Consider the following 27,684-nt stretch of genomic DNA (forward strand, 5'->3'; position numbering starts at 1 on the left):
CATCCATTTTGTTTCATCGTTGATGTGCTGAAGTCCATGCAAACTCTTTGTTCCCTTAAGAAGCCTGTAAGTGCCAGCACAATTGGCAATCTTGTTTACACTTCTAATTTTTTTTAAAGTAAATCTTCTCTTTACAAGTGGAAGAAATTTAAAAGACTACAACAAACTGCTATAAATTCTAAATTAACATCTTCAAATTTAATAACTTCACTGTATTGGGTTTTAATTTTACATATTTTTTCTTGCACGTACTTAGAAACTTCTAAACATTCAAATCCCAAAGTCAGCAAGGTAAGGCTGAACATAATTTGTGTTAAGTTAATTCTAGATGAAGGTATGAAACCAAGGGGTATATCAAATTTATCTTTGCAAAGAAAGAGAAGCTATCATGCTCCCAACCTCCTTCATACACCTATGTCCGAACAGACATACCTTCTGGCCAATCCAAAATCAATAATTTTTATTTGTTTAGCATCCCGATTCACACACAGGATATTCTCAGGCTGCCAAGAGAAAGAGACACATTAGCAATGAAAACAACCATCATTCACTCAAATTGTCCTTGAACCACAACTAAAAATACAGCGATGCTCAGGAAAAACATATCAGGCCTTTCACTTTGGGGCTGGCTTGTCTGTGTGGGTATTTTCTCCTTTAATTATGTGGTGGATGAGGTTGTGGGTACCCTGCCAACCCTGCATTACCCTGCCGGTCCGTCTCCCTGCTTCTGCAGTTTACCATAATTCGTGAGTTCAGGCAGAGGCCTCCTTGAGGGAAGAAAGAAAAGGAGGCTTTTCAGTGCTTTCCAAATGGACTGGTGGAGGCCGTCTCGGACTTGACATCTGCCCCCTAAAATTATTAAGTATGAATTTCCCCTTCTTGGAGGAATATTTTTCCCAAGGATTTATGAGTTCCAAGAGAAATGGCCTGATTCATTTAAACAGCCACACCGAATATGCAATATAATGTGAACGTTCCTGACCTCCAGATTTTCCCTTTGCGCTTGGCCTATGGGAAAGTCATATGTAAAAGGAAGGCTTTTCGCCCTGTTCATTCTTCATTCTCAGTAATTCCAGTTTTGCTGAGTTTGGTCTCAATGCCTAAAACCCTTGACTAAGTGTCCCCTTGGAGTTTGACTCTGGTAAGACTCTACCCTGCCAGTCTGACAGTCTTGGGGTGAAGAGGGAGAGACGTAGACAGTGGCGCTGCGACTCTGCATCGACAGCGTCTTACACGTGGACCGCCATTTGTTAGGACAGTAAACTGAGGCCTGGGAAAAATAAGGGATTTGATTTGATTAAAAGCCAACGTCATCCATAAAAGAGAGAGAAAGTTTTCAAAGAACTGCCTGGAGCTCTCAAGTTCTCGCCCCAACTCTTCCCAGAGAGCTGGCGGGCATTACTAGCTGAGTCTCTGAATCCCCAGGAACCCAGGTCCCATCCTTTAGCGGGGATCCTGGGTGCTCCTCCCCTGCTGTCTGTGTGGAAAAGAGGTTCAGATGAAATCAGAAACTCAGGAACACTTTGCAAAATCATGTAGTGTCTCCTTATCAATATTCAATAGTCCATTTGGTTGGTCATAATGTCTTTTGAAGCCCTTTTCCAAAATATCTCTGAAACAGATGTCCATGAGTAAAAGCTATTTATAGAGAAGTGAATTCTATATAAGAACATTCAGTTTCATGTTTAATAACTGATCATGTATAAAGCTGTCCAACCGTCAAAGAATACTATGACATAAAAATTTGCAGAATGTAAAGAAACAGCTTTGAGAACACTTCAAAAAGTTAATTTTTTCTAATTATGAAATTAAAGCATATTCATGAGTAAGATTTGGAAAACACAGAAAAATATAAAGACCATTTTCAAGTCACCTATAGTCACCTCTATCTAGTGACAAGTACTCTCAATATTTTTGGCCTTTTCTTTCCGAGGAGCTTTCTGAAAGGGCTGAGTGGTCCTTAATGACCCATCCAGCTGTTGCCTTTACTATTGTCTTTACATCCAAGCCATAACTAAAAGCGCCCATTGCAAGTTCTCAATCAACATTATGAAGCCACATATGGAGTTGTTTGACTTACGATAGGTCAGGTCCTAGTTCCAGTTGCCAATCAAATCCCTTTAGGGATATCTGTAGAATATCTACGCTCAATGAAAATGCTCCGCGAAAATACACATTATCAAACTCAGCTCATAGCCAAGGGCTTTGTCAACAATTTTTAACCTCTGACATCGTCATTTTATATACCACTTCCTCCTGCCCTGTGAATGGGAGACTCAATGCACATAAATCAAGACAGTGAGGGACGCCATGTAATTAGGAAGAGAGGCCCATGGAAACCTATTTAAGGAAGTTAAATTTATTTAGCTCTACAATCCCTGATGACTTCCAATAGGTGGTATGTTACATAGAATATATATTTTATCTCATTGTCAGGCTGTGCAAACAGGGAAATGAAAAAATGACTGAGCCACACACGAAAATGCACTTTATGATACTCAGCCCTAATATTAGAGCTGGTCAGAGTTATTGGGCCTGGATCTTCCCTTGGTTGAAACTAGGACTACGTACAGTCCAATTCGAGGGACTTCATAATGGGAGAGAGATCAGAAGGGAAGGGTCATTAAATAAGAGCAGAAAAGAAGGCAGCTTGGCTCCCGCAGTTCACAGAGGCTTTCCACCATTTCCAGCTTGGTGCCCAGCCCCACCCCCACAACCCTTCTCTGTTCCTTAACATTTTAGCATCCCCTTTCTGGCAGCCCTGTAACCCATTCTGCCACAGGTTTTTCCTCAGTGCTCTAGTATGCTCATAGAAAACAAATCCCTGAAACCCAGAGCTTCCTGAAAGATTCTCGGAGCGTGCTGGGGATTCTTGAAGAGCTGTAAAGTTTGGCTACTACTAAGGAGGTCTGTGATAGCTAAAATCCTCCACCTACTTAGCCTCACAATGAGCGGGGACACAACCAGGGTGGTGGTGGGGATGGTTTTAATTCTAAACTTTTAGAGAAACCATCTCCCCCGTGGATTCTTTCAACACAGGCAAGATACAAGTATCTGAATAGTAGTCCCTAAAGATGGAGACAAGCAAGTGTCGGGGGTGACAGAAGTTAGGAATGGGGAGAGGAAGCTAAGAATGCAAGCTTTATTAATTCCTGAATATGTACCTAGTGGCAGGATAAATATCCTGAGCTGGTGTGCAGTGTCTGACACGGCCCACCCTCCACACGACGGAGAGCTGGGAAGGGTGGACATTTCATAGAATATCAACACACTCTACCTTCAGGTCCAAGTGGAGGATGTACATCTGATGCATGTGCCTTATCCCCTCACATATCTGCCTGATGAACAGGATGGTGTCCAGCTCAGTCAGACTATAACTATCATCAATGACGCGGTCGAACAGCTCCCCGCCATCCACACTGCAGGGGGAGAGGGGGATTCCTCAATGAACATGTGGCTTTCTTGTAGCAGCTTGGTGTTGAAGCTCCTCTAACTCTTCGAGCAGATGTGTGCACAGTTATTTCTCTGCCTATCTCGGTGAGATGGCTCTTATGTTGAAGGCCCTTATTTTAGCCACCAGCAATTTCACGAATGGAAAGTGTCGTCCAGTGGCTGCAGCTCTGGAGCAAGTCCACATCTTCCATTTTCTAACATACATGGACATAAAGAGGACTCTAAGAAGGCAGGGTGGGGAGGCAAGGTCTCCTCAGACTTATTTCAGTGATAAAGTGTTTCTATGTGGCTGATGCTAAATATTTTATTATCCCAAATTCTGTATTGCACAATGATAAGTAAAGCCCCAAATGGGTGGGGTGGGGGTGGGGGGGAATGAACTGAATCACAACTCTGATTCAGTGTTAGTTAGAACTACTCACTTTCTAAATAAACACATTAAATTTTTATAAAGGTGATTTTAAATGGACACTTCTTACCCTTAATTCTTAGGTTTAACATCAACTATGTATTAGCAATTAGGTTGAAAGTGAAATGTAGTTCAAAAATCACTTTCCTCCAGATTAATCAAAATAATATTTAAGCTGGATTTTTGACAGTGTAGCTTAGATACAGAGATAGGTCTAGGTTGCCATTCTACTTCTTATCAATAAAAGCTTGTACGGAGATGTCTATTCCTAAGTAATTTCCATTCTGAAACCGACACAACCGTCTGACACACACGAGTCAGAATCAGTGATGCACCAAGGGTAGATCTAGGCAGCTCTGAGGTGGGACCGAGCTGCAGCTGTGGTCACTGGTGCTGTGGGACGCTCTGGATGTGAGTGTGCAGGTTTGCAGGGGAGCAGAAGCGGGGCAGGAGGGAACACATACTACTCCATGACCAGGACAATGTCATTGTTAGACTCAAAGGCATCGTAGAGCTGAATGAGGTTCACGTGATCCAGCTGGTTCATGACATTGATCTCGTTTTTCACTTCGTCCTGAGAAGAAAGAGAGGCATTTAGTGCTGAGAAGATGACGGCAAGGAGAAATCCATATCACACGGCCTTTACCTTATCCTTCACGCCTCTGGTCTTGATGATCTTGGCCGCCAGCTTCAGACCTGTTGCTTTCTCTTCACATTTATGAACCTGGCCAAAGCGCCCCCTGCCGAAGAAAAGGAGGTGGTGCAGTGTGAGGTTCTCTCCCAACAGGGCCGCCTCAGCCCTGCCAAGAGGACCGTGCAGTTGCCTTGGGCATTTCTCTTTCTGAGTCTGAAGGAGCAAACCTATTAGTGTATCTTCTACAGCCAATAAACTTCCAGAACAGTGTCAAGGTGTGGTCTGTGGGTCACTGGCATCAGAATCACCTGGGAAGTTATTAGGAATACGTGTTTCTGGCCCTACCCCAGACATAGTGAGGCAGGAATCCATGGTGAGGCCCCAGAATCTGCATTTCCACCATGTTCCATGGGTGAGTCATATGTGATTCACACTCTAAAATTTGAGAACTTCTATTATAGAAAAAGTAGAATCTCTGAATACATACAAATGTAATAAGCTAGACTTCGAAAGTATACAAACAATTGTTGTGGGTCAAGCACATCAAATTGTTTTTGGAAACTGCATATAAATAAGTAAGAAGTAATGACGATATTGCATACAGACACACACAATAAAAAATGCACATTACATAGTCACCTATGAGATATTTTGGCAGTTTAGTTGGATAAATTTACATAAACTTTGTAAGACAGCTTCTTACATATGTAATCACATACGGAAACGCACACTCATGAACAGGTTTTAAATTTGACTTGCTTGCTTTGACTCCTGATTTAGCAAAATAGGGAGAACACAGGCCCCTGTCTGTGCAGTGGTGGCTATCACAGCAGGAGAGAAAGGGAAGCTTCTGGAACAAAATTGGGAACCTAAGGCCCCCCCACATTCCTGGAGGACTGCAGAGGTGAGACAAGTGACAGACGCAGAGTGGTGACCACCACCACATGCCACTCAGCTCAGCCACACGCCCTGTGCAGAAGCAGATGGGTCTTGGAGAATGACACTACTGCAAACACAGCCAAGTGGTGACTTCAACCCCAACCACCAGTGCAGGTGTAGTCTCTTTACTGGAGCCCAGGAGCACAGCCCCGGGCACCGCATACGCAGCTGCTGATTTTAAAAAAAGCTTTCTTCTCTTAATTAGCAACGGCCCCAGAACTGCCTGGCCCAGCAGCAGAGCCACATCACTGTTTGACTTCAAGGCGACCTCAACTGTCTCTCCGGCGTGATTTATTCTGCAAGGGTCTTAAATGTTTAAGCCGTCTCACAGGATTCCTGCTGGTCCACCATACTGATAACCTCATGCTAACTGAACATGACAAGTAGGAATTATATATACCCTAGAGGCCACAGGATGGGAGGTGAACTCCAGGAAAATTCAGGGCCTGCCACCACAGGCAAGGTTTTCAGGATACACTGCTCCTTGACGTGTTGCAACATCTCTGCTAAAAGTGAAAGACAATTTGCTGCATCTTGAATCTCCGACTACGAAAAAGGAGGTACACACTGGATGATCCCTTTGCATTTAAAGGCAACAATGCACATTTGATTGTGCTCCTCTAACTTATTCACTGAGTGAGTGATGGCTGCCAGTTTTGAGTGGAGCCCAGAACAGAAGATGACCAGCAGCTGGTCCAGACAGCAATACAACTGAGAAGATGCAATGGTCCTGAAGGGACATAATGGAAGTTCTTAAGGAGGCACTGACAAACCCCCAGAAACAGCACAAGTCCTAAGGATTGTTTCAAAGCCTCTTCTGCAAATAACTATTTTCCTTTAGAGAAACAGTCACTGGCTTGCCACTGAAGTCCCTGAAGACACAAAGAAGCTGCTATTTATTTATAGTAATACTACAGACTCCCACGGCACCTATTCATGTTTTGGAATTTCCATTTCTCCTTCAACCCATCCCCCCAGTCTCAAGGGGAGTTCTCTACGGTTAGCTGGTTGAGGAGGAAGAAGTTCAGGTGGCAAAGGGCAAAAGAAATACGGAACAGGAAGAGGAAGAAAGGACTTTACAAATATCAACTACACAATGACCAACTTCAGAAACACGCACTATAGTTGTGTGCATATTTTGCATGTGTTGGTAAGGTAGTTTTGTATATATTTGTATAAATTTTCTGCTTTCCTCTTCCTATTATCTATAGATATGCTGATAGCAAGTAAACTTTACAATTTAGGCTTTAAATTACAAGACATCTTACGGAGACTGTGACTGAAGGAGAAGAGGAAAGAAGATCCCCCAACAAAGAACTCGGTCCCTGGCGGTCTTCACTCTTCCTGCCTCAGCGAGACAGTGAGCATGCGGATGTGCTTCAGATAGGTTCTTCAGTGAGGAACGTAATCAATGCACTAACAATATAAATGGAAAACCAACAGGGATTTAACATATCCAGCAAAAAATACGCAGTGTTCGCTCATGTCTACATTTTGTTTCTCAGTGTTTAAGCTTTACGCAGCTTCTAAAACTTCTGGTGACTCACACGGGGTTTCTCTCACTTTCAGACGTTACAACACGCAAAGTACAGCAGATAATAAATGTGAAGTTTAGTCACTGTCACCACATCAACCTTTCTGGCATCAGTGACAATTTTCAGAAATGGTTAAAATCCCTTAAAATGTTTATTTATGGTGTTTCTGGTTTTCAAGTTGAGCCTGGCAAATATTTATGAAGTCCTTAGGATCCCTGTCTTTGAAATCTCTCTTCTTTTGTTGAAAGATTATTACAAGTGAACATTACTTACCCTCCTAAAATTTCAGTTCTGCTCACAGTATAAAAACTGTTGACTGCTGCTTGTTTGGCTGTCACAATACGGTGATGAAATGGGGCAGAAGGAGCCGGGCCATCATCTAGAAGGTGGGAGGAAAAGAAGGGCCTTCTGTTAAGCAGTCAGACCTCTTTCTGGTCCCAAGCTTTGGGCCTCAGAGTAAAAATTGCTTATTTAATATTAAAATATAATGGGGCATCTGTTTTATTCCTAATGACCCAGGGAATATAAATTTTCATTTCATGCTATGATCTGCGGTTCATGAAGGTGACACCTGACATCTTTGAGAAAGAATGTCAGGACCACAAAACGACAGGTCATACCATCATTCAGGACAACTTTTAGAAATGCTAAACTAGTTGAAAAATCTCCAATCCCGATACAGTCCAAACAGGTAATACTTCCAAGCCTGAGACCATTTAAATTCAAACATGAGAAATTGCTTGACCTATTTTTTAAAAAGCACCACTCATATAGTTCATTATTTTAATTAAAGCAGAGAGGAAACAGAATAATAAAAAGTTTCTTCACGTCATTGAAAGGTTTGATATTATTATATATTACTTTCCAAAATATTTTAGGCTTTATTTAAGACACATTTAAGGCACAAAGATGAATTTTTCCCGGCTGGCTGGAAATAAAACACCCAGTCAAACTGGCTAAGTATATATTCTACAGCTCTCAAATTTCTCCCACTTTCCACCTTCCAGCCTAAGTGTTTAAACTCTAGTCTACCTCAGGATCAGTTCTAAAATACACAATTACTCAATAATATTCTTCCAGTATTCTTTTCACTTTTCCATGATTGCTGCTGTTAACATTTGCTTGCCATGAACCTATTCACTTCCCCATTTATTCATTATTTAAGCATCTGCTACACGCGGCTTCTTACATGGGTACAAAGGATAGAAGGGAGGTCAGGAGAGGAGAACTTTGCTTTCAAAAGTGTGCACAACATGTATTTCTTGAGCACTTTTCTGGTGCTAGGCTCTCTGACGAGAGTTAATGTTTTTAAAAATTCAGATAATATAAATCTCCAGGAGTCTGGTATGATATGGACAGTCACCTCTCACATAAATATGCTGAAAAATAGAGAAGTTATGGAAGAATTCTCTTGGTGGCATTCATCACTTCAGACCAAAAAAAAAAGAGAGAGTGATTGTGCGACATACAAAACGGCGTCAATATGGCGTTAGGTCTCCTTCAGGCTGTTAGGCTACGTGAAATTTAGCTGGAAATGCTTGCTGGAAAAGGTTAAGAAGCTTTCAGAGGCTGAAACAAAAGCCACTCCCTACGCAACGGGGTCACCAGGTCTTGGCGCGTGGCGCTCGCAGCTCCAGCGGCCCCCAGGGCTTCGCCTCGCAGGCGCCCTGGGCCGGCGCGTCCCGTCCGGGTCCTTCGCCCCGCGCGGCGCCCGCTCTTTCTCTCATGCTCCCTGATGGCGCGCGCCTCAGTCCCTCCCCGCGTGCTGCTGCCAGCATGCTCTGTGGGTTCAGACTTCTGGGAAATGGGTCCTATCCCCGAGTTTCCCGGGATTCGTGATGCAGAAATGGCTTTTGCGCCAATGATACAACTGGAAAATAAAATCCAGCTGCAGCTCTCAAAGTTTCAGGGACAAAACTTTCAGATAATCAAATTTCTTAGAACTAAAGGTTCCCCAAAATGCTGTTTTGGTGAAGGGACATAAGCTTGTGACGGAGAGCTGGCGATGTCAGTGTTTGCGGATGAAATGGGGCAGTATGCTTCCTCGTCAAGGCTAAGCAGCACGAGAACAGGCAGAGAGAACCAGAATCCCAGAGGCTCTCCCGGCGGCCTCGCCGCCACCCCGACCTTCCGCTGACCCCTTACAAAAGCAGTCACTTTATGAATACCTAATTCGATCTTCATTTTTCACTTCCTTTAACGTAGAAGAGAGAAATGACTAAATTAAAGCATAATAAAAGAAGCAACGGTCCCCCTGATTATTAACAGCAGCGACAGGAGCCTAACTGGGGAGAGACTCGCCCTAATTGGAGTTGCTCAGCAGCTCCTGACCGTGGTAAGCACAGCTTCCCAGAGATGGACTTTCTGAGTAAACATTAATGTATATATCTAGTTCCTGGAAAATCAGACTTCTCCATGATTAAATTTCATATACATTATGAAAAAATGAAATAAGAATTATATCTTAAGTCCCTAAAAAAGACCCCAGATGGATGTTTAGATACTCTTTGTTCCAAATACATTCTGTAGCTCATCGTAATGTAGAGTAATTAATTTTAATTGGCTACATAATGACGTGAATTTATACGTGAAACTTTGCAGTTGAGGGAGAGTCATTCAATAATCTACTTGTTACTCAATCCTCACAAGATTTTGGAGAAAATAGCAAATTTATCACGTATAATAAGGTAGGTAAACTTTTTAAGAATTAGGTTTTTAACTTACAAATAAATCTGATGATTATTCAATTCTTGTTAGGAAGGATGTGCTTTATAATGCTAAAATAAGAGCTTCTTCTTGATCTTTAAAAACTACTAATAGACATGAGTCCTAATAATCATTTTCTTTGTCTATCAGTTGCTGGAAGACAGAAAACAATAAAATTTAGCCTGAAAACGTCACAGGCAGGGAGAAAAAATAATGGCAAGAAAACATGGCCAAGAAATCCACACAACCTGGGAAACTGGTTTCTAAACCATTGCTTTAAAAACTCGCTTCAGTTATCCTTTGCATATGGCCTTCAACTGCAGTGGCACACAGGTCTATGAAAATCCTCAGCTGTAGAGGTGTAATGCTTTAAACACTACCTTTCATAGAATTGATCCCCATTAGTTTTATCAACTTATTGCTTTCTATGTGAACACTTGTCCAACACTGTTTCGTTCACAATTGCTGATCCTCCTTTTCTCTTAGCTTCACTTTCACCAGTTTCTTCCTTGGAATGAAGCCCATTTTTCTCTCCTTTAAACATAGGTGTTCCTTTTTATCCACAGTAGCGTACTTATCATCTCCAGCACTATTATTTTCTTGTCTGTTCAGTCTCTCTGTGCATGAAATGTCTCTTTCCTCTATATTTTCTCTTGGCTCTATGGAATTTCTTAGAGAAAAATCTTCTACCTCGTCTTGTGGTCTTTCTGTACGAAAGGTAGCAAAAGTTCTCTGACCCAGAGAGGCACTGGTCTTCTCGTCATTTTTCTTGTTGAGTTTATTAACTTTTTCTTTCTCAGAGGAGGGCTGATTCTTCTGGGAAGATCTCTCTAAAAGCCACCATAGGACACAAAATATTTTAATGGAAGACACACGTGATCAGTATAATTTTGGCTTCACAAAATGGTATCTCTATTCAGGTTTCTCTTTATCAACAGAAATAAGCTTTGGAAAGCAAAGTAGACGTGAACACCACCAACGGACTGACAATTGGGTTCCCAAAGATTTTCTAGTTTGTACACTAGTGGGAACCAAAGCCCCAATCAAATAAAGGTGTCCTTCCAGCTCTTCTCCCGACACAGGGCTTCATGAATGTGTCATCTCCTCTGAACGAGAACAACAACGACAGGACTTTATGGCTGAGCTGTCTTTACCCACAAATCTCTAGTCTTCTGAAGATGTTACCTGCAAGGGCTGACGTCCTTTTGCCTTTGACAGATGCCGTTTCCTTCTGGCTGGGGTGTGACCGCACCTTCTCCTTAGCCTGTGAATATACAATTGACAATTGAGGTTACATAAAACAGAGGGTTTCTCAACCTCAGCACTGCTGACCCTCGGGGCTGGATGATCCTTTGCTGCGATGGCTGTGCTGTGCATTACAGGATCTTTAGCAGCATCTCTGTCCCCCAGCTGTCAATAGCGTTCCCTCTCCCAGTTGTAACATCCAAAAACGTGTCCCAAAATTGCTAAATGTTCTCTGGGGGCATAATTGCCCCAGATTGAGAACCAGGGTATTACATGATTCAAACACAGAAAAAACACAAAAATTAATAGTAATTTAGAGGGAGGAGCAATCTGAATTAATGAAACCCTGTATAAACTGCAATATTTGAAAACAAATGAACTCACTATTTTAAAGAAATTCTGTAAAACTCGGGCATGGTTTGTAGAACCATCTACATTTGTTCATCTTCATGAACAGAGTAAAGAATATTGGTAATGTGTATGTGACCCTTGATTGCTGTTTGTATTGTCTAGATATGGTTCACATACAAATCGAATAAAAGTGAGAGAATATACACGAGTGGGTTTTGTAAACCAGAAGGTAGGAGACTGAGGTAAGCTTTTATGAATGGAGCTTTCACATTGCTTAGAACAGATGGCCCTTTTCCTAAGCAGATAAACATTCTTGTCACAGTCCTGGCTTCTTTGAATTAGCACATCAAACCCTTTTTAAATACCACATAAAAGGTAAACATTAGCCCAATCCACCCAAATCATCACAAATTCTGAAGTTATTCATTGTAGAGTAATGAAGTTGTACAGATGTCCCAAGAATCGGTCTTTTTGTCTTTGGAAAGAGCAAAATTTGCCCTAGGGTGACTTGCAAGCATGAAATACCATGTAAGTGCCGCTCATAGATAGCAAGACACATTGCAAATGTGCTTCTAAACAGTCTGAAGGCCAGTCCCATAGGTTCAGAGCATTTCCAGTTTCCGGCCAGGGACTTGGAACACGGAGTCATGTTTAGTAAATCTGTGGAAAACTAAATTAGATTAAAGCTTTGGAGTTTGTAACTTCCTCTCTCTTTTAAGCGCAAGTTCAGGAATGGTATATGCATACTTTTCCATCTGCAGGGAGAGTGTCCTTCTGCGTCCTCAAACAGAGACAGTTGCTCCCTCTTCTATGCTTGCACAACCCTCAGCACGTACCCCCAAACTTGGTCTCCCTTGCAACACTTTACTAATCTTTTTTTCCTCTCAATTTCCCACTAGATTATGTACCTCAAGTGAGCAAGAAGGCTGGTTCATCTTTGAATTCCTGGTGCTTGGCCCGGAGACTGGGACACAGTGATGACGATGATGATGGTTATGATGGTGCTAATGATGATGACCGTGTAATGATGGTGGTGGTGATGAGACAGCAATGATGATGAATATTGGTGGGTAATATATACTCAGCACTGACCATGACAAGGCAATTTTCTAAGCACGTTACATTATTAACTCAGTTGCTCCTTACAGCAACGCTTTGGGTTAGACACTATTAGCTCCATTTTATGTTGAAGTTGAGTAATTTCCTAGGGTTTTATAGTTCAGAAGTGGTATAACCAGGATTCTAACTCAAATGTCTACTTCAGTCTGTGCTCCTAACTACTACACTGTACTGTCACTCTGAGAAAAGAAATAGAAGATTATAGACAACATTAATTGTTAGTATTTATTGAATTCCTACCACATAGCCGGCAACTGGAGTAGATAAAGAAAGAAGATTAAGAGAGAAGGGCATAAAATGAAAGCATATAGTAGAGTGAAGAAATAACTATTTATTGGTCAAAAGATTAGAATTAACATGGAAAGAAGGCAAGAGAGAATTTAAAAGAAATTTTGAAAGCGTATGTTCAAATTAGTCAAATAAAATAGTTTAAGAAATTATATTTAACGTATTTTATAACTTTATCTTTCAACATTTCTCTTTTGACATTAAAACTCCTGGTGGATAGGCATTATGCTTCTGGATTTACTCTGATGGCATGAAAATGATGGTGAAACCATAGGTGGAAAATGAAAACTGATGCGTGTCAGGCAATTTCAGTCCATCAAAATATGTAAAATTGAGAATTTGGTTGTAAGACTCCGTGGAATGCTGATCAATCGGCATTAGCCTCTAAAGCCATCTGCGTGTCAGTGGCAAATGTCCACCAGCTGTGCCAACATTCTTTGGGTACAGGAGTCTGACTTGACCAACAGGAGAAGCATCGATCCTGAGGAATATGAGAAACTAGCTTCCTAATGAGGCTGATTTTTTCTTCACCAATTGTATATCACATATGTTTCAGCATTTCAATAATGTAGGAAGGTCTTTATTCATTGCCACAGGGTATTGTATTTTCATTTCCCTATGCAATACTGACATCTAGAGGAACTTTGAACTAAAGAGTTTCCAAAAAACAATTTGCATTTCTCCTTTTCTGTTTCTGGACAGCAACTTCAATATGAAGAGTTTTTACTTTGTGCTTCCAAGTTATGGGCAGAAGTTGCTAAAATAGAAAGCACAAGTCTGTAGAAACATCTAGTTTGTTGTCTAAAAAGGAATATATTTTCTACTGATTAAAGAGGACAGGACAGTGCTGTTAAGCATGATGTTCCTGAAAGGATTCCCCTCACCCTCTGCTTAGGGATCAAAATCATGTCAGAGATTGTTTCCTCTGCTGAATTCATGCCAATGACCAAGACGAGCACAAAGGCTTCATTTCAAGCAAACTCACTCACTTATTCATTCGCTGAATAAATACTTAGATATTTGCACATGGGTTCCTTTTGGGACCATTTATCCATGCCTTTTATAATAATACATCAGTGAATTTAGAATGGCGTAAGGAAGAAAGAGTCTTGGCCCAAATGTCCAAGTATTCAGTGCACAGTTCTGCTCTCTGCCCTCTCTGTCCAGTGCCCGACGCCGGCGTCCTAAGTGGGACTGTGTCCCCAGAGCGAGTAGAAGGCAGTCTTCAGAGAGCAGGAAGGAAATGTTAGAACTCATTTCTGTTCATTTTCCATTCCTTCAAAACTTATATTTTACATATGTTTTAAAATATGTATTAATGAAATTGGACACATATATAATTTATAAGTATCTATAATATATTAAATGTTATTTACAAAAATAAATATACATGTATAATTATTTATCAATGTATACAACTTGTAAATAAACATGTTGGGATGATGCTTAAAAATATTTTACTGATGGCAGTGCAAAATCAAAATAATTTGGAGACGATTCTTCCAGATAACACTATGTTTCACATTCTGATTTCCTGAAATATGTGTTTTAGAAGAATCATTTGAATTAGTGGGTTCAAGGGCAAGTACATAATTAGAACTATCGGCTCAATTCTAGCAAACTCTTTTTCTCCTTCTACAAAATACTGCTTTTAAGAGGTTAAGATTCATTCCTGAAGTGATTTTTTTGACAATTTAAACCAATTGTATGCACTTTATACTCTTGTCTTGGTTATAGACTCACTTACTGCCGCAGAGTCAAGACCCGAAGAGGACGGCAACGTCAAATCCACAGAGTGTGCCTGGCTGCCCGGGTCCAGGGGCTCACTCTCACCGTCCACTCCAAGCCTGCCCCAGTCCTACACTACAGCTCTACTTGTCCTGAAAGTGGTGGAGTAACCAAAAGGGACATTCATTGAATTGAACAACTTTGCTTTTCCTTTTTCATTCCCGTTCAATAAAAATCAGTTAAAAAAAAATCAACCCTAAAATGGACTTCACTTTAAAAGAACAGAAAGGCTAAGAGCATTGCCCCTTCTCTGGACCTCTGAAATGCAGAGCTCATTTTCCAGGTTATTACACCGTCTGTTGACATGGCTGTCCCCCCAACTGGGATATGGACCAATCTCTTCACCTTTATCCCCTCGGCACCACACAGGGGGTCAGGGTTCTAAAAATGATGGTGACCCCATGTGCAATGAAGGAAGGTGCTCTCAGGACTGATGCTCTTCTTGAGAGAACATTCTTGCATCAGACTACAGCACTGAAAAGCCAGCCTACCCCGGGCGCCGCCTGAAATGCATTGCTGTCACTGACTCTCATGTTCTCTGCATCACATCACGTCACTTACGTGATATCCACAGCCCTGCGTTTTGGGATCATCGTTGCTACAGAAGATTGTTTTCTTAACATCACAGTGGGACATGACTAGACTAACTACATACCCTGAGCTGAGGGCTTTTCATATTACTGCTTAACGGAGATGCCAAGATGAACAATTTTAGGTAATTTTAACCTAATGCCTAGAAACATAAAAACAATATTAAAACGATTTATAATGACTTTGTTAAAGTTTGATTAAGCTCCTTCTGGGGGAGAGAAACAAAACAGAGCTTGAAGGAATACATAGAGAAAGTCTACACATAGAGAAGAAGTCACCTCTTCTGTGGTCTGTGGGGACTGGCGTGGAGTAAGGCTGGCCCAGATCTGACTGCCCAAATCCAGGAAGGGAAAGTGTTCGCCTTAACCTCAGAACTCAGTACATGCACCCTCCCCAGGCTGCTGGAAGCATCAAGTGTCATCAAACAGTCACCTGAGAAAACACCCGAGCCAGGACGTTAAAGGCTTTGGAGGCACCCACAGTGACGTTGACAGTGCTTCATTCAGAATCCAGGTAAACGGGACTTCTCGGGGATATATCAAGAAGGGGCCTGAAATTAAAACTGCTGATTCAGGAACGTCCAATTGGACCATCTGCCAAGTAAAGATACGTGGATAATTTCACTTTCATTCGATTATAAGATATATTGGGCAGTACCATAAAAAAAGAGTGCTACCACATGTAACAGCCTCCCGCAGCAAGAAAAGACTGAATAGAGAAGAGCACGGTCAAATGTGCCCTCCCAGGCCATCCCTTATTGACAACAGACTTAGTTTAAATACACTGTCAGGCTTTCTTATCCTGACAACCCCTTGCTAGAGCCAAGACCATGTGGGCCGCGTGTTTGATCGTGAGGAGGTGTGACAAGGCCAAGAAGAGATCAGTTAGTGACCGACCCCTAATATCTGCCCTGCTACCATTGGGGCCAGGCAGTGGATCAGAGCTACAAATTATTAAAAATGTTCACTCTCCTCCATTCTTCTATCCAGCCTGCCTTTGTTGATTTTAAAAGAACTAGTTAGAATTAACTTGGAACAAATTAAGAATCTTCACCTAAAATATTAGTTACTTTGATGACATGGATTTTATTTTTTCCTCATCTGTGTCCGATGGATGAGCTTACCTAACATGTCTTATAACAGATTCATATATTTTTATTTCCTTCCCACAGTCACCTTTCCTGTCCCCCCCAAACAGAAAGTGAGGAGCCCTCTGACTTATAACTGCTCTTATCTTCCCACTCAAACTGCCACTGGGACTTTGCACGTCCTGCAGACCCTGTGTGCCATCTGCCACCTTCCCGGCCCACACTCTCTCTTGCTCTAAGGTGGTGGTTCTCACACCCCTGGGGAGTGTTTGAAAACTATTAATGCCTTGGTCCTACCCCTGAGGAGGGGGTGTGGCTGGACACTGGTATTTCTTTTTTAATCCCCCCAAGCCCCAGGGACTCTGCTGTAGTGCAAGGGTTTTGGAGTCCCTGCCTCTGTGAGCTCTGGCTCCCTTCACTCTGACTTTCTTTCTTTCTTTCTTTTTTTTTTTTGAGTCCTCCTCACCACCCAGGCTGCTCTGCTTTGCCACAGTTTTGAATAATAATAATAACACTGGACACATCATGTTTCCCTTAATCCGTGGTGCCTCCTGCCCACCAGCAAGGGTCTTTGATCCTCTCCCAGATGGATTACCCAGCAAACCACTGCCTCTTCCTCACCTGCCACCCGGAACTACATGTGTGGAAATGAGTGTGGAGACCACAAATCCCCTCGTCCAAAAATGACGTCTAGGGAGGGCAGGCCCATAAAAGAGCCGACGTTCCCAACCACTCCTTAGCCTGAAATCCTTCTGCCTGGTTTCCTGGTCAAAATTTAATGATTGAAAGTGATTTAATTCTTCCACCAAAATGGAGGTGAGCAGGAGAGGGGCGGGCTCAGGCAAAAGTGGAGAAACACCACCTCAGAGGACGTAGAGTGATTTATAGCACTTAACACAAAAGTGTATCTGAACACCATAAATCGTGGGTGCCTCTGCCTTCTTGGGATTCCGTCACCAGAATAGCACCTGAGCACTTCAAAAACCGTGCAGCAAGCTTACTAAGAAAGTGCAACCGTGTGTGTGTGTGCATGCGTGCGTGTGTTAATAACCAATTTCAAATGCAGGTATAAATGGGATTATTGCTCCTTGATGTTCATTTGATTAAAATGAGTCTTAGTAAAATTCCTCTTTTGTACTTCACAAGACCAAATCTTGGAATGTTTTCACATGAAGTTTACAGTGTTTTTTCATCACCTAATAAAACTCTTTGATTTCTTCCCACCGCAGACAGTTTTATAAGCATTCATTTCACATGGAGTTCTGAGTGTGCTTTTTAATTTTTATTTTAGGTTCGTTTTTATCACTCCATCTCCTGTCTCCTCGGAGTAAGCAGTGAGCTTTCAGTGCAGTCTCTCCCCGCAGGCTGGCTCGTGGAGGTGGCATATGCTGGCAGGGGCTCACGGGAGCTCAGTGTTTCCTAAGGTGAGGTGATGTGTGGTCCTGTGGGTTGTAAAGGAAGTTCAGAGATCTGAACCTAGATTTACTGAGCAAAATATTTAACATCCTGGCAGTTTGCCTTTCCACATCTTCTCCTGTATGGCAAATTTTGCAAACACACTACAAAGCAAAGTGTCTTTAAAAAGTTCTCTCTGGAAAGCAATGAGAAACTGCAAAAACTCTTTAAAAGCCTCTGCATTTGGAATACGTAATACAAACTCTTGTAGATATAAACTAATGAGTTTCTACTATCCCCAAACATTTAGTTGTCTAATTGCTTCTACTCAAAGTAGGCCTCTGGCCAGCATCAGTGGCATCGCCTGCCTGGGAACTTGGTAGGAACGCAGACCCTCAGCCCCCTCCCCACCACCTACCCAATCAGGATCGGGCTGGATCTGGAATTTTTGTGACTCGCCAAAACTCACATATTGAATTCTTAACTCCCGATATGATGGTACTAGGAGGTGGGGCCTTTGGAAGGTAATTAGGTTTAAACGAAGTCATGAGAGTGGAGTTCCTATGATAAGGTTAGTGTCTTTATAAGAAAAGGAGGAGAGATCAGGGCCTTCCTCTCTCTCTCTGACATGTGAAGATACAGAGAGAAGGTGGCCATCTACAAGCCAGGAAGAGAGCCCTCACCAGAACCAGACCATGCTGCCACCCTGACCTCAGACTTCCAGCCTCTAGAACTGTGAGAAAGAGATGTCTGCTGGGTAAGCCGCCCAGTCTCTTTCCTTACAGCAGCTTGAAGTGACTAAGCTGCAGTGGAAACTGCGCCAAGGATCAGCTCTGCAGAATTAGAAATGCATTCCGATCAGCTCCAAAATGTAAAGAATACAGTTAGGATTATTAATACAAGTGCTATAATTTGCTTGCCATAAAGGTGACTATTAACTTTAAAAGGAAGAAAAGTAATTTTGTTTAGCCCGGTTCTTATGAATCAAAAATTTTAAAGTGTGCAGATACTCTCTAATACCATCTACTTGTCTTTGCTTTTGCTCCTAAGAGTAAGCTCGCAATTAATGGAGAGTATAAATACCGTACTGAATCCTTTGTGTTTCTATCTCATTGTCTTTTGTTTTGGAAAATATTCTGCTGGTATACTAGTACTGTGCCAGTTACTAAATAGGAAAATATTTCTGTACTGATTGGTGAATAGTGGATGTTCTGAGATCCCCAGGCCCCCCCTCCCGACTCCTGACCTGGCCTCCCTGCCACACCTCAGGACCCTTATAAGATCCAATAACTAGAGGGTCACCATCTGGCATGGCAGGGCACTTCAGGTCTCCGTGCCAATGCAGTCCGTTCTGATAGGCGAGTGACTGTGATGTCCCAGTTATTAAATTCAGTTCTGCCCCAGAGAACATGAATATAATATGAACACACACGGCCACAATGGTAGGCTCCTAGCCCTGTAATTTTCAATATTTGAATAAAAGTTCTTTATTTTTTTAATGCTATCTCTGTAGTTAATTATTCATGGGAAATTGGAAAGTGTGCCTTGACAGTCAAGGAGAGAGCAAGGGCTGATGAGTGAAGAGGAGGTGGGGGCACTGCTGCCAGCAAAGCCTTTGCCCACCTTTGACCGCGGGACAGCAATCCTGAAGTTCAGAAAACTCCTGCCCAAGAGATTCTTAATCAGTAGGTCTGGTTGGAGCCCAAGAACATTTTCACACGCTCTCGAAGTGATTCTGATGTGAGTGGTCCAGGGACCGCACTTTGAGAAAACATAGGGAATTCCTGCTCATTATTTAAGACCCTACTCAAGAAGTTTCCTTTGTGGATTCTTCCTTGAAACACTGCCTTCCCATATCCTTATACTAAAAGAGGAGTCAGTCTTTCTTCCATCTTTGTTGTCTACGTGTCTGTCATGTATTTATCATAGTGCATTATAATTATTTGTTTGCGTGTCTGACTCTGCCTAGACATCTTAGTATCTCTAGCACTTAACTCAGTCTCTGATTGATTTATTGATTGACTGATTGATTAATAACTGGAGAGAGAAGGCGCCTTAAGGAATGCCATAGCACATCCTTTCTTATATTCTCCTCAATATCAGGCTTTCATGTCCAGCCTCCAGGCTCCTGGGGCACTTAGAAGTTCCCACTTTCACGTATGCGGTTTGTTGGCCTGCCCCTCTCGGAACGAGCTCATAGTGTTCTCAGACCCTTGTGGGAATCCAAATGTTTGTGTCACCAATAACATCTGAGACTCGCTCTTCACTGTGGGTTACTGCAGTAATTTACTATTCTACCACTTTCTCACCAATCTTATATCTATGAAAATCGGACTGTACTATAAACATTCGTTTGCTGAATGTATTATTTAAGATCTATTACTCGTGTGTTTGCATTGACCATAACTTTTTTAACATGCTTTCACACATTAGCTCAGAAAGACACTCACTAAATGCTTTTGATGCTGGAAATGAGAAGAGGTCAGAGTTGGATATTGTTACTGCCACATTTGCTTCATTGTGGTTACGGAACTTAACTTTGCCAGAAGGCAGAGCCAACAGCAGCTATGTTCTCTGAGCTGTCAGATTAAACTTCTTTGTGCATCGCCTGACTCATCACTAAAATAGGTGCGAAACAAAAGCCTCTGCGCTTTACTGCTGAAGTCCTTTGCAGCCTCTCTAAGGGGGATTCAGTAGCCAGTCTAATTGTACACGACATTCCTTACGCTACCGTCCCCTCTGCTCGAAAGTTCAGTGATACCACAGAATCTACAATAAAGCTTGGCACAGTTAAAGAGCACGCTCTGAAGCTGTATACACTGACAAGAAACCGCTTCTCAGTGCTTTCCCAAATATCTTCACCCCTGGACTCTGTCTTCTGTTGTGGGGATGGTTTAGTATTACCAAGTGCCTAAGTAAACATGTCTTCATGGCAGACATAGAAAGAAGCAGTGTGCTTGTTTCTTTGGTGGGATGCTATTTACTTAGTTCTCCATCTCGCAGCAGCCCAGGGCTTTGCTTCAATGTAGTTTTTAGGTTCTCCCTCCTGCATTAGCCTAGGCACCATGGAAGGAGCTCCCCTGGGGACTTTATCATCAAGGTTCCCATTTGCCCCTTCCTACAAGGGAAGAGGGTGCGATGGGAGTGGTCCTGAGGCTCTTCTACTGTTTCTTCTCAAACTTTGACCCAGGTAGTAACCAGTGGTGTGGGGGATGGGCTTATCAGACAGGTCCCTCCGGTCCCTTTTCAAATTTGTGGTCTCAGGCAGCAATGGCAGTGACCCCGCCTCCCTGTTTAAATGGGGAGCTTTATTTGCTGGTTCAAATAAGAATAACAATTCTCTTATTCTCCAAGGCAATAGATTGCTATTTCAATAAGCAAAACCAAAACAAACAAAAGGTAGCATTTTTTATTATGGAAATTAGCTATTTATTTTCCACATTGCCTGAGTGCAGAACAAGAAGAAATCTGAAAAATCAGCTTAGACTTAAACATCATGGATTTAAATTAGATTTTAGAAAGAAATTAAGATAATGGAAGGAGTTTGCCTCCCAATGCAGTGGGTTAGATCCATAACTGCTCTGTATTCCCAGCCACACAGTTTACCACAAAAGAACACAGTATTTTAAAGGTTCAAAATAACACAAAGAAATAGGAAACTTAGCAAATCACAAAATCCATTTAGAATTTGAAGACACCTTAAAGACCATGTAGCCCAATCAACTCAACTGGAGAGGAGAAAATGAGATTCTACCCAATTTAACCTGATTATAGGAGATTTAAATAATGTTTAAAAACGTTTCTGCTAAAAGGGATGGCTCTTGATAATACTGGTGATTTTTTCCACATTCCACTACAATGCATTATTCAAATGCACACAGTTCTCAGTATTCCATTTGTTGTCATACATTGTTTTTCTATGATGTTAAGAAGAAGTAGACACCTACAAATTAATTTATGTTAGGGACTGGTATAAGCATAAGCATTAATCTATGTTTTGGTATTGGGCTGCTGTAGTGAGAAGTACATAGGTCAAGTCAACTTTAAAGTGACTGTATTTGTTTGGAGGAAAAAATCTTTCTCAGATAAGACGTAATAACGGACGGGATTAAGAAAATTCTATCAGCACCTGCAGTAAGTATCCGAAGAGGCTCTTTAGCCTTTGGCAAGACAACGCCTGAGCCCTGGGAGGGACTGGCCTACTTTCCCTGGCTTGTAGAGAGCCCCGCTTGGATTCTCCGTGGAAGAAGAGGAGAGCCGCATCACGAATGCTGTGTGTTTCCTTAGGAGGCCAAAAAAAGTGCAGACTTGCTCATCGACCTTCCTGGAGACCGTTTGCTGGACTACACCCAGAAGAGCAATAAATCAATAAATGCCTACAATGAGGTGACAGGTGGCTTTGCAGCAGAAATGCACAATCACCAGTGGAAAGTTCAATTACGGGTACTCCAGGAACAGAGTTCAAGTCTGCCTTCAGTTAGAAACCTCGTACAAAACTGTGCTCTGTCTGTGTTTCCTACATGCAGCTGTGCCTCTCAAAGCACTTAATGAACTTTTTCTTCTCTGTGAACTCTGACTTACACGCCAAGTTAACAAGCTTAAGTAAAAATCATGAGCAAAATACCTGTATAAAACGTGGGCCAAAACATGTTTGCTTCTCCTCCACTAACTGAGAGGCACTACCTGCTCCATACTCATGTGCTAAGCTATTTCATCAAATTCCAGAAAATAAATCTAAACTGTGAAATGAGAAACTGCTTTAAAAAAAAATAGAAGGAACTTTTTCAAACTATTCTGGTCATATCTCATTATTTTCATGTATTAAAATTTAAGCAACAGTCTAAATATACTTGAATTTCACGTTTAATGAGATCAGTTCAATTTGGCATTTAACAATCACTGTAAAATTTTTCATTTTGATTTAATTTAGTTCTAAGCAATATATTTTTCAAACTGAGCTCATTATCGGTGGAGTACATTTACACGAGTATATAACTCGCTGCAGCAACATCAGTCAGATCGGAACGTGAAACGTCCTTCACCTGCTCCTACTTTGCTCTTGTTCATTTTCTATTCATTCCTGCAAAATTACTCATATTGGCATCAACTTTTCCTATCTAATAGAGAAGCAGTGTTATGTAAAAGTAAGTTCAGTTTCCAGGTAGATGTTATAAAAAGTATTAAGCACATTTTATGATACTACTTTTAGTTAGTATCACCTCAAAATTTTTCTTTACTAAAAGTCGTGACAATAAATGTCAAAGTCGAATGCAGCTTTTCTTTTGAATTTTAAGGAAAATTAACGAGATGAACATTACAGCTTATGTGAAAATCCGCCTTCTATAAAATGGGGATTCCAGCTGCAAAAAATTTTCCAATTCGAAATCCTAAAATCTTCAACTTTTTCAAGTGATTAAATAACTAAGACTAGTTTATTATGTAATATGGATATATATTTTTAATGAATAGCATACCATTCATAATCATCCATATTTTTTTAAAATATTGCTCACATCAATACTGATTTAGCCAAATTCACATCTGCAGAGTGTACATAACCTTTTACCCCAGATAATCTAACACTTTATTAAAATTTAAAAATAGGAGGAATTTTGATAGAATTGATCCCACCTCATCTCTAAATATACTTGCTCTAAACAACTTATTTTAATAATTAATAATGCTAAAATGTTTTCTTACTAAGTTCAAGTATCAATCAAAGAACACCAGCTCCAAAATAGAAACTGGGAAAGTTAACAGTGAACCTGTAAACACACTTGTGCTTAGAAATAATAGAAATGTGCACTTCTGAGTGATATTATTTGATGAAAATCCCATTTTTAAAAATTTGCCTTTAAGCGTATTTTATTACATTTTCCTCCAATGGTTTTGCAAATCATTTTTCAGAGGATACCAAAGAGTTGATCTTTGCTTATCAAAGTTTAACTTAACAGATTTGTCGTACAATGTAGCCTTCATTGTTGTGAATTTTGACTGTGAAAATAAAATCATGGCTCATCTTTCCACTTCCTTCACTAACAAAGCAGAAGAAATTACCAATCTCAAAAAAGTGTATTTGCTTTCACCTAAGCCATCAGTCTCATCGTCTTCGGTAGCCCAGAAGGACATTTGCTACTCTCAGTCCACTTAGAGATTCTGGCAGCTCTCAACTTCCCACAGAGTTGTTGTTTTGTTTATACCCAGGACTATATGTTCCAGTCCACTTAATCTTTTGGCTTGTTCCTTTGAACTCCAACTCATAGCTAAAATTTCTAGTCTCCTCCCTACATGGCTCCCTCCCTATGGTCTTTATATTATAGGAAGTCTTTATATGATAGGAAGGCCTAGGTTTGTCTTCTGACTTCTACACCTCAGTATATTTTCCTAGACAGCTCATATCCTTGAAAACAGCATGTGATTTCTTTCTGAAAAAGCAACTCTGATATGGTACTTTTTAAAATATCACAAAAGGTTAACCTCCCTTCATAAGCCATGTACCTATCAGATTTCAGATGGTCCCCATTCTCTTAGATCTTTCTCAGTTTAGAATGTATCCCATTACTCATTGTTTATGCATAATCAGAAACTGATAGCTGTGTGACATTTCTTCCTACTTTGGCCATCATAACACTCTACCAGTCTTCTCGTCTACTGGTGTATTTGACACCTATGAACATTAAGCCACGATTTATTCCTCTTGTAGGACTTACCAAACTTTTCGGTTAAACTCTATACAAATGATCTCAAAATTCTGTCTTTATTCCCATAATCCCAGTGATTACTAGATCTTAACATTTGGTCATGCTATAAGAATTCTGAATTCTATGCATCTAAACAAACCCAACATCTTACAGCCCACCTTGGCTTGCCCTCCTGTTATTTCCATTTCTGTCCGCAATGCTATGACATTTATGTCTTATTTGTAGATCTGCCAGTGAAGCAGGGGCTCCCACTCAAAGCAAGACAGAGCCAGGCGTGGGCCTTGCATAGAGTCCTCCATCCTCACATTGGTCACAGTTCAGGAAGGAGGTTCACCCACCTTAGAATCCAAGGCCACATAGCAAGCTCCAATGTCTAAGCACATGATTGGCACCAGAAATCCAACAGGTGAGTACAGCGGAACAAGTGAGAATCCAAAGAAACACTGCTCTGTATTCCAGTCGGGAAGACTAAATTTTGAAAGGTCTGCCCATGGTTATTGAGAACACAGATACTGAACTTGGGTCCAAGGATGCAGCTCCAGTCTCTAGGAGACACGCTGACAAGTTTTAGGTCTAGACTCTGTTCTCACACACACAACCAAAGGTTGAAATGGGGACCAGCAGAACCCGGTTCTAATATGTGGGGCATCCGTGGGAGATGAGGTGCTCTGGTGTGGGACTAGGCCTAGGAGGCTGATTATGAGAATTCAGGGTGCCCACAGGGGGAGCCACACATTTGCGAACCATGTAGAGGCCAGGATTGGCTTAAGCTTCGTGCAGTGGCTTGAGGTACCAAAAGGAGCCCAGTGTCTGCTGAGAGACACTTCATTCCCCAAAAATTCGAATAGGGAGTAATTCCTAAAATAAAAGCTCTCTTGTTTAAGGAAGGACAGAGAGGTCAATGCTGCCTAACAGTCCCTATTTTACACCAAGTCTGCGGGTCCACAGCTCACTAATGTTGGCCTATGGGAAGCTAAGGCACAGGATACCTTGGAAAGGAGGTGAAGCTTATACTTGTAAGTCATGGGAACAAGGTTTGCAGTTGCAACACACCTCATAGGGCACTGACTCTCAACCCTAGCTGCATAATAGAATTACCTGGAGAGCCTTTAAAAAATACCAATACTGGTGTTCCATTCCAGACCGATTATATTCATATCTCTGGAGTGAGGCCCATACTCTGGTATTTTCTAAAGGCTTCGAATTGTCAGATTTAGCAAATGAAAGCATAGGATACCTAGTTAAATTTAAATTTCAGATAAACAACAAATAATTTTTTTAGTGTAACCATAAATAACCCATACAATATTTAGGCCATTCATTTATCCAAAAGTCCATTTTAACTGGTGCCCTATATGTTTTTTCACAAGCTTTGTGACTCTCATGTGCAGTCAAGGGTTGGAAACAATCGCCCAAGGGTTAGCTCACTAAAGTACTATCCCTTTAATTTGCAAAGTTTGTCTTAAGTGGAAAGTGAATTCTGTTGTCCCAGTTGAGATTTCTTTTTCAGATTTGGTTGACTAGTTCGGTTCACCCAACTTTAATAGTATTTGTTGGAGACGTGCTAGGATTTGACAACAGAGAAATAATCAAGATACCGCCCCTGTCCTCAAGGAGCTAACAGTCCAGAGGTGAAATAAAAGAAAATCTTCCATCATTGAACACATATTTTATTAAAATAAGAAATCATTTCTTTAAAATATTTTCCTGAATAGTAATTGATCACGTTGACATTTCTGTTTATAAAAGAAGCCCATTGGGAGCAAGACTTACAGAAATAAAACCTCTTTAAATGGCGGTATCAAAAGTACTTTCTCAAAAATTAACAACTTTTCAACCCTGCTAACACTGGCTTAAAGCTCTCCCCCACCGTAGGTCTTCGGGCCCTGAAAGCCACTTCCAGTTTTGAAGGATGCCTCCTCCTACAGGCCGCTATCAGCTTCGCTGTTAGAAGCTCATAAGCCGTGTGGTTCTTTAGGAGAGTCAAAGCACATTTTTCAGTATTCTTTAAAGCTGATGTGTAAAATGTTGAACAGGATGAGATGGAGGGGAAAAGGGCCGAGTCACACCTAGTATTTTGTAGATCACAAATAATTTATCACTAATAATGTCTGAGGTACAGAAATCTGTGAGCCTTTAATTTTCCAAATCAGAATGGTGAGTTTATTCTCGTCATAATGTCTCTTGTACGAACTTGTCTCCAGGCGTGTTTTCTTGAGTGGGAGAGACAGAGTGATGGTGTGGCCAGTCTGCTGGGCTGTGCATAACTCTGCATACCACTGTGGGCATGAGGTTAGGGTGAGGACAGTCACCCTCCATGCGTGCCATGACAGAAAACATACTGAAAACCATGGCTCCAGGTTCGTATCAATCCATTAATTAACAAGTCTTGAGTATGGTTCTTTAATTAACCACAACTTCACCAAGCTCTTCTGTGATCCAGGTTACATGCCTCTGAATTTCCCATAAGACATGGTAAGAAACTTACTGGCAGAAATTAGTCTAAATCATTTCTTTTATAAGGACACAGGAAGAAACTTTTCTGGTTGTCTTGCATGAGGTTTTCTGTGGAGTGTCAGCGCCACGGAATGAACACAGTTGTTCATGAACAAAGTTTAACACGGTGGTATTATCTGAAAAGCTCTGAGGTGCAAAGATGGTTTGGAAGGGCATCTGAGACAGGCATTTAATACATAACATTAATGACTAATCAAAAATAATTTCTAAGCAGTGCTAAAGTTGGGTATCTTTGGTTAAAAAAAATAAGGCAAACTTTGAGGTACATAATTTTAAAGTGGGCTTTGAGGATTTCATTCCAAAGAACAAGACACAAATGATAATTGTTTTTCACAGTAACTAAAGCTCCTCCCTGCAATCATGGCATCCTTGACAAAACGTGCTTCTGTAGAGATATAAATAGTAAAAATAAAAGTTATCCTTACACAGGTAAATATATATCAGAATACATATCAGAGTTGGGAATTTGAAGTAAATTTTTCTCATCTTTTGTTTTAAGGCAGAAGAGCGACTGCTGTTAACTGGTTTATTTAAAGACACCATCACCATGTTCCCACTAATAGTCACCGTCATCTAACACCCTCAAGAACTCAAGTGATACCACTCTCCCTATAACAACAGCTTCATCATGCCCTGGGGCTCGTATTCAGCAGAGGCCGGCTGAGCCCATGGATAACCTCTGTGGAGAGAAGCCATAAATCTCAGCCGGTTCCCTTTTGTCTATCAATGGTGTTCACCTGCTGTGTTCCTGAGTACCCAAGTGCTCTCTCTGACACGCAAGTCTGGAGTTAGCAAATTCCAGAAGATGGATCGTTTATGTGTAGGCTTGCCTATTTGCAAATAGCCTGGTAAGCTCTGCCCAGACCTGTGTGTCTACTTCAGCCCATCTAAAATCCAGTAGGAAAACACCAGCCATTCAAAGAACA

At 41.3% G+C, this 27,684-nt stretch overlaps 1 protein-coding gene across 3 annotated transcripts in view; it reads right to left on the reverse strand.

Annotated features, from left to right (window-relative positions):
* The window catches only part of MYLK4 (myosin light chain kinase family member 4), a 73,812-nt gene that overhangs the window by 12,254 nt on the left and 33,874 nt on the right, over nucleotides 1–27,684 (reverse strand). For all 3 annotated transcript variants that reach the window (XM_070583965.1, XM_070583964.1, XM_070583966.1), the window contains 6 exons: nucleotides 10,862–10,940; nucleotides 7,244–7,349; nucleotides 4,509–4,602; nucleotides 4,327–4,436; nucleotides 3,278–3,419; nucleotides 433–503 (listed from right to left, as the gene is read on the reverse strand). In XM_070583965.1, the coding sequence (XP_070440066.1) occupies nucleotides 433–503; nucleotides 3,278–3,419; nucleotides 4,327–4,436; nucleotides 4,509–4,602; nucleotides 7,244–7,349; nucleotides 10,862–10,940 (602 nt within the window). The remainder of the gene's footprint in view (nucleotides 1–432; nucleotides 504–3,277; nucleotides 3,420–4,326; nucleotides 4,437–4,508; nucleotides 4,603–7,243; nucleotides 7,350–10,861; nucleotides 10,941–27,684) is intronic.

The sequence above is a fragment of the Equus przewalskii genome, chromosome 19, assembly GCF_037783145.1.
Source record: "Equus przewalskii isolate Varuska chromosome 19, EquPr2, whole genome shotgun sequence".
Taxonomy (NCBI): Eukaryota; Metazoa; Chordata; class Mammalia; order Perissodactyla; family Equidae; genus Equus; species Equus przewalskii.